The sequence below is a fragment of the Eleginops maclovinus genome, chromosome 3 (assembly GCF_036324505.1).
Source record: "Eleginops maclovinus isolate JMC-PN-2008 ecotype Puerto Natales chromosome 3, JC_Emac_rtc_rv5, whole genome shotgun sequence".
Lineage (NCBI taxonomy): Eukaryota > Metazoa > Chordata > Actinopteri > Perciformes > Eleginopidae > Eleginops > Eleginops maclovinus.
Genome location: NC_086351.1, coordinates 13869333 through 13877733, shown reverse-complemented (window position 1 = coordinate 13877733; position 8401 = coordinate 13869333). Strand labels below are relative to the sequence as shown.

Below are 8401 nucleotides of genomic sequence, written 5' to 3'. Positions count from 1 at the left end.
TTGACTTGTGCACAAATTGAGCGCAAAACACACCTGTTGTATCATCTGTAAATGGCTAAAGGTTTGGGCATGCGCACTTCTGTTTTCCCAAACTGGTTGTTTTCCTATAAAAACACCATTTATGGTAAAACCATTAGGCTATATAAGTCGCTGAACTTAAATAATAGGATAATGATAAATAACAGCATCAACGAGGATTCTTTATGTCTTGAATTATTTGCTGAATAACTCATGAACATTAAAACTACAACCATTGTAGTTTGCTGCCAGTGCTTTCCCAATTTGCCTCAAATGACCCAATTAGTTACAAAATAAATAACCAAATTGTATATAAAGTATTAACAATCATAGTGACAATTCAACTATCTATGTCTCAATGCAACAATAATTATAATTTAACGGAACATTTGTAAAGAATACAATTAAAAGCTTCAGCACTTCTCTGAGGGGGAAAAATATTATGAGAAAGATGAAATCATGGGACCACTTTCTAAAATCATGTTATAGTGCTTTATCAGTTATAAGCTATTATAAACTGATCCATCTTTAAAGAGCATACAAACATTTAGGAGAGGAGACGACCCAGGACTGAACCCTGAGGAACCCAGTAGTGAGGATAAGGTTCAGGTTTAGACATACAGTAGAGTAGAGTAGTAAATGTTACCCTGCAAATGCAATCCATGATCCATTATCCATGCAGGTTTCGAACAGGGAGCATGCAGAGCCTCGCACACCCATTTGTCAGAGAGAAACAGGGATCCTAGTTTTGTTCGGTCTCTTGTGTTTTTTTTTCTGTCCCATTGTGTTGTATATGACAACATAGGCTAAACATCTTTGATAAAGGGTGCCTTGTAAGAAAGTTAAACCAAAACGGATGTGTAGGACAATGAGGTCATCGTTTCACACTGTTTTCTGCCACACACAGTCAACCCTTTCATAAAAAAAAGATATCATAGATAGCTGCCATTAGGGATAAACAATAGATGCCACCACTGGATAGTAAAATTATTGGTTTGATTGTAGGCAGAGTTGGAAGAAGTACTTTGATGAAATTCTACAGTCTATAATTTCTCATGTCCTGAATGCAAAATCATATTTAAGTACATGAAAAAAAGTATTAGCATTCAAATGCACTTTAAGAACCAAAAGTAAAAGTACTTAGTGTGCGTAATGTCCCATTTCAGAATCCTATAAAAATCATTTACTGGATTATTTTCATTCATGCATTAAAGTGTTCATCCTGCAGGACCCAGGTAAAGGTAGAGATGATTAATTACTTACTACTGGATACATTAACCTACAATTATATATCATAGTTTATGTATTAGTTTTAGATATATTGTATTAGCTAATTATCTGAATCTGTAAAGGAACTAGTAATTATATATTTGTATCAGATAAATTGAGTAAAAAGTAGAATAATGGAAAAAAAGAAAAGAAAAACTGACGTCCTAGGCTCTTTCAACAATGCAACATAAATAAACACAACATAAAACAATAAAGATAAGTGCAAAAAGAAACAGAATAGAAACAAAATATTGAAACAAATTCATAATTGAGTAAATATAATTCTTTACATTACACCACTGAATGTAGGGACGAACAAACACAGGCTGTTGCAGTAGTTTTAACACAGTGTAGTCCCATGGTAACCCCCCCCACTTAGCTGTTTACCTTCACTGCCCATATTTGGACCGGACGGGGTGTCGCTCTCGCGTGGAGTCAGTCAGTACTTGCTCACCGCGTCGGGTAAAGGAAGTGAGTCACACTGACGGTAATGTTACGTCTCTGTTGCAGCAGCGGCGTGAAAAGAGCGGAGAACAAGGAAGCAACATGTGCTGACCATAATAACTCCAACACATCAGCAGCACAGGCAGCCACGAGACAAGAGACAAGAGACAAGGAGCCGAGGGCACACACAGACCTGGATAATCACACACTTTTTCTTTATTGAAACGTGAGTACCACTTTGATTTGTAACTTTTTAGTTTCCTCTGTCGTTAATTAGAAACTTTTTTTTTCTTTTGTTGTGAATATTATAGCCTCTTTGAAGTAGCTACACATATCGGTGTATTTGTCTTTGTCTTATTTGTTATGTTGTTACATTTGTTTTCTCATTTTTTTAAACAAGTATTTAATGCCATGCTCGATGTTATTTTATTTATTTTATTTGACTGGATTGCTACGCTCGTGAAAACTTATTTAAACTTCACTACTTAATACAATTTCAAATAAACACTTATTGAATTGATTGATAACGACAAATTATCCTGACACGTTTTTCAAATCTAAAATGTAAATGTAGCTTACCATCTCAACCGACATTACATCCGTAGGCTTGTTTCTATGCAGTTACACTGGGGGGTTTCCGCGATGTCAGAAAACCCCAAATGCGTTATTTCCAGCATTTATTATTACGTCTTTTTCAACAGTAAGAAACAGACCAAAAACTATATCAGTTGTACCTTTTTTAATCTGTTATTTTATGTTTTTCTGATAGTAATGAACATCTAAGAGAACACACACACACACACACACACACACACACACACACACACACACACACACACACACACACACACACACACACACACACAAACATGTCCTCTCCATACATTACATATTTGTGTTTTAACTACTCTGTTGTGACTCCTTTGTTCAACCAGACTTGAAAACAAGTTGACTTGTCACTCAAAGTGAATATCAACGAACCAAGTCTACGGTTAAACATGCTCACCTGAAACTATCAATCACATTGGCAAACTCCCCTTCAGTCCTGTTAACGCGTATGTGACAGGCGGTTTCGCTTTGTTTGGGAAACGCATATGATGTTATGGTATGCAAAGTACTACACATTGAGCAAAACAACAAGCTCGTGACACAAAAAGAAAGGATCAAGTCCCTCTCAATACTGTAACATCCGAGGTTTGCATGCAATTTAGCAGCAGAGGTCTAATTATTAGTCTGCCATCTGGACAAGTTGTTGTATTCACACGTAAAATCAAAACTACCAGCAGAGTCTGTGAGAATGGCCGCAGGTCACTGTTAAGTTAACAGACACACAATAAACATGGTGTCCAGATTGAGAAGCTCATCACAGGTGGGAGCTTCTCTCTATGAGTACCACCGAAACACTGATTAGATCAAAGAATTGACACACATAGTATAAGTAATCATTGAAGACAAACACCATCAGGGACCAACAAGTTCCTGTAGTATCTACAAACAAACATGATCGAAACTAGTTTAAAACATGACTCCTAGTACTAGGATGGGTTAAATGCAGAGATCACATTTTCCTGTATGTGCTGTGTGCATGTATATGTGACAATCAAAGAGGGTTTCATCCTCCGATTCTTCTCTCCTTAATGAGAGTACATTAAACCGAACCAGTAGTGATATGAGGGATGTTTTCAGAACACCTGGCCCCATGGACCAATATGTATGTATGACAATTAGAAGAAACATCTTTTTTTTCTTCTTAAAGAACATTTATCTCTCAAGAATTTATTTTCATAAGGGCAGAGAAAACTGTTCTGTTTAAAGTTTGTTACTCTGTATTTTTTTAACAGCTTTTAAATGGTTAGGCATAAGATTAAAAAAAAAATCTTATTTAAACCATAAATGAACTTTAGATTTGAAATGATTAGTCGATTAATTGATTACCTGATTGAAATAAATTGAATTGGCACATTTTTTTTTGCATGAAAACCAAAATGTTTTTAAAATAGAAATATTGAATTTTTTGTCCTTCATTTCACAGAACATCTTTGTTTATGGATTGTTTTGACAAAACAAACAATTATGTTTTATATTCCTATGGCATCTTTTACGCTGCAATTAGAGGAATTTAGATACAATATCTATTTAGCATTTTTCACAGTCCCAGCAGAAATCTGATGTGAAAAACATGTGTTCACGTATGTGTGTCAGACAAAGGGACGTCCTGCAAGATTGATAACCTTTTGCTGGTAGGGAATGTTAGAATGAACATTTTTGAGTGATGGAAAGTCAAACAGAGTGATTGAGAAAGCTGCTGCAACAACTACAGCCATAAACCAAACTTGTTATTTGTCTATGTCACAGACTAATAACTAAGTGAAACAACTATAACATTTGAACATCTATAATAAGATAACGGCAACACATATTTGTTAGGGATCTAAAGTTACTACTTTGGCATGTTGTGTCACAGGCTCATCACTGCTCCAAAGTGGAGGCTGTGGTCATGTCTAGGGCAAATAATAATTTTCTCTCACAACATATTTTACAGGCTGAAGCAACAGTGGTGTGTTTCAAGCCACAAAAACAAATGACTCTCTGCACCTCAAAGTTCAAGGCACCATTTTCTTGTCAGGGACAGGATGTTGGCGTGCCGAGCCAGTTCAGCTGCAAAGTTTGAATTGCCTTGGCCTTTATCTCACTGTTCTCTCTGGTCAGGCTGACACTGGCACCCAACCTAAACAGACACGCTATCAGAGAAAAACAGCACAGTGCGTTCATTGGATTTGCATTTCAAAAAGGTCAACACGGCAGCACTAGTTTGCATCTTGTTTGCCTGTAAACAAACTCAATTCCATGCAAGGAACACTTTTACTCACGTTGTACAAAGTGCTTGCCTTAAGGTAATAAAAATAAACTCATGGGCAACTGCACAGGGAAGTGCTGTTATCACCCCAACTGAATTTCCTGCTCCCCCACGTCTCATCAAAGGGAAGTCTCCGTCTGTTACCAAAAACGCAAATCACTCTACTTCTTTGCACTTGGTTTTGCAAAAACAAAGCGATTATATGGCCACATGCGTATACTTGTGTACAAAAAAACAACAACATGAATGTGTTGGCAGTCTTAAATGAATTTTCTTTAATCTTTTGTTTCTACAGTCACCATGAAAAAAGAGGTAGAGGCTGGAGTAAACTTCCTCAAACGCCTAGCTGTGGCGCATGGCAAGCTCAGTAAAGCCAAAGCAGATCTGTTTTCTGAGAAGCTACAAAAGCTTTTATGCGACAAGTATGATGATCACTGGTACCCTGACTCCCCTAGCAAAGGCCAGGCATACAGGTAATTGAAAATATATTATCTTAATATACAATATGCACACATCTTTTTCACTGAAAGTATTTTTTGTCTCTGTAAAGATGTCAAATTTATATCCTGTATCACCATCTGAAAAACTCTGTATTATAGAGAAAGATATCCACGTTTCAACTAAAAAAAAATCTTTTACGCTGAACCTTTCACAGATGCATCCGGATAAATAACGGAGTACCTTGTGATGACGCAATCCTGAAAGCCTGTGAGGAGAGTGAGTTCACACCCAGGGAACTAGGCCTGCCATCTGAGTTGACTGTGTGGATCGACCCACTGGAGGTGTGTGCAAGGTGAGTCACCGGCTGACCTGCTGGCACAGGCAAAGAATGACACACAGACACTTCAGTAACAAAGAAGCATTTCAGAGTCTAGCCAAGAATTATGAGTTAGTTGATGTCATGATTCATTCTGTGAAATTATAAACAAAATGTGGAAAGGGAAAAGTATAAATAAGGTTAACAGTAACATTAAAAAGGACTGTTCTATTGAACAGTTGTGTCAAGTAACCAAGTATATTTACTCAAGTACTGTACTGAAGTACAATGTTGGGCTACTTGTACTTTACTTGAGTATTTACATTATATATTACTTTGTACTTCTATTCTACTACAATTCAGAGGTAAATTGTGTAGTTTTACTCCACTACAATGATTTAATACCTTAAATTACTATACAGATTAGGATTAATGATGTGAAATATAATCAACTCTTAAATCAGATTTTAGTTCCCCTGAGTAAATTCACAAGCTACCCTGCAGTATACAAAGTCATTCAAACTAACTTTACCAGCTTTGATAACACTTTAATGCATCAATAATTATAATCAAAACACATGATAGATATTACTCTGAAATGGACCAATCTGCATAATGAGTACTTTTACTTTTGGTGCTTTTATGTCATTTTTTATGCTAATGTTTATGTGCTTTTATTTGTAATATTTTGAATGCAGGACTTTTAGTTGTAACCAAGTACTTTTTCCACGTCTGGTATTGAGTAATGCATTTTCTCTTCTCAGATCTGCAGAGAGAGGCAGGCCATTCACAGTAGCCTGTTTTGAAGAGGAAGCTGTGGAGGGAAAGCGGACTAACTTGTCAAGGGACTCCATAAATCTGGACACATCAGATTACCACTCCGCTACCTCTTCGGATTGTGGTTCCACTGCGTCTAGTGACACAGAGGAGGAGGCAAAAGATGGCGAGGTGGAGTTGGAGGCGGCAGAGGACGTGAAGGCAAAGGCCAAGGCGGAGCAAGAAAAAGAAGAGAAGGAAGTTGTCAAGAAGGATGTGGCAGAAGGCAACTCCTACACAATAGCAATGATGCCCAGGATTCGGAAGCGACATGGAGAAGGACCACATAAGGTCAAATACGTCACAAATATGGTAATTTGTTCCTTCTTTTTAAGGGCCATCTGTAGAGATCTCTCACTAAGTATAAGGCCTGTGGTATTCTATACTGTATATCTCTCATTTTAAGGAATTCCCACACAAAGACCAAAACTCATTGTTTTAAATCATATTGGGCCTGATGTGGTTTATTTCCCTGTGCCATAGAGGTCATTGTGGTGTTAAACTTTTATTAAATGCCATAGTGCTGTAATGATCAGTAGATTGTGGACAAAGTCTGTGATAAATACTTTTAAACACACCTACAGTAAATTGACAACCTAGTACTATCACAACATAATCATTAATAATTCATTGCATTTATTTTAGCGCTTTTAGTCAATGTGTTTTACATAACGTATAACATATATTAGACATGTAATACATCAATACTGTGGAAAATACCCACAGGAGCAATTATATATATATATGATGTATGTACATATATATAATATATATATATATATTATATATATATATATATATATATATATATATGTACATACATCATCATCATTTTGTGTAAAGGTTGTAGGGTAGTTACAATGGATATAAACTGAAACTGCTGACAGTTTTTACCCTTGATATTTCAGTATTGAATGTGCTAGAAAGGAAAGTCCCAATGAATACTCCCATATGGACAAAGTGTGTTTAACATTCGTGCTAGAAACCCTCCCATTTCCCTTCTGATCTCTTATTCTCCTTCCAATCTTTCTCTCCCTTCAGCTCCCTGCCAGCCTCCAGTACTTCTACCACCCTGCGCCTGTTTGGCCCCAGTACAAGAAGGGTGCTCCAGTGTTTATCAACGCAGTGTGCGCGCCTCCACCACCTCCGCCCCAGCAGGTATTTGGCTACTACATCTTGCCCCAGCCAACACCGCAGTTCATTCTGCCTCAGGCCACACTGCAGCCGTGGGGAGCTGTGAAAGGTTAGGCGATCCAGGAAGTATGGGGTGAAAGTGGGTATAGCGTTAAAAGCTCCTTCAACTGAGCCATCTTAGTTCTCTGAGTTCAGCTAAACCTTGGGCCAAAAAATGATTGTATAGTTCAATGTTATTCCTTGCACATCCTGTAATCATTCCTATTTCCTTTTTGTTTCTGGTGACTAATGTATGGCTTTTGCTTGGCACAGAGATATCATTGAACTTGAGCAAAAACCGTTAAAAACAATGTTTCCGTTCTGCACTGTTTTTTTTAACGCACTGTACACATTTATATTTATTTCAATCACTGGGTGCTTGGACTAACTCAGGAACTTTCAGCAATATCCTATTAACCAAATAATTGTTTCTTCAGGTGTTATTTTTGTTATGTTAATCTCTTTCTTAGTTTCTCTGACCAAAATGATCCTCAGTGTGTATGTCGGAGTTAATCAATGTAAAGTTTGATTCAGGGGTTTTATTTATGTAGCTAAAGTCGCAATATCTGGGAATGAGAAGAATATTTTTACTAAACTGCTTGTAAATAATACAAAATTTAGATACCGTAAACTTCTGCACAGTTTTTAATCTGTCTTTTTGTTGTAATTTATTTGGCCACCAGTGGATGGCACTCAACTCAAAGTGTATGTTTTTGTATTAACAGTAGCTGCTGTATTTTGCAAATCTAACTTCACAGAACACAAAAAAGTGTCTATTGCTTATTGCCGTCAGTACAATGAATTGAATCAGGTGTGTCTGTTTTATGGCTACTTATAGCTTTGTGTTTTTGAAGTTTTTATTGTAGATAACTTTTCTTGCAGTGAAAATCTGTGAAGATGTATAAACAATCTGTTATAAATTCTGAATACAAGTTTCACTCTGACTCGCATGTACTGTGATTATTTAACTATATTAATGCATATTTATTTAATGTCAATGCAAGCTCAAAACTCCTCTGTTTGCTTAAGCATGGTTTTGTTTTCTGTTTTCACATTAGCAAATTATT

The 8401-nt window shown here is 36.7% G+C and overlaps 1 protein-coding gene across 1 annotated transcript; it reads left to right on the top strand.

Moving 5' to 3' along the window:
* The first annotated feature begins 1744 nt into the window (after nucleotides 1–1744).
* On the top strand, nucleotides 1745–8278 carry si:dkey-79d12.5 (maternal B9.15 protein). Its single transcript, XM_063878854.1, has 5 exons — nucleotides 1745–1957; nucleotides 4884–5061; nucleotides 5244–5381; nucleotides 6110–6473; nucleotides 7203–8278. Exons 2-5 carry the CDS (start codon nucleotides 4889–4891, stop codon nucleotides 7407–7409), a joined length of 882 nt encoding a protein of 293 aa, XP_063734924.1. The 5' UTR covers nucleotides 1745–1957; nucleotides 4884–4888; the 3' UTR covers nucleotides 7410–8278.
* The last annotated feature ends 123 nt before the right edge of the window (nucleotides 8279–8401 follow it).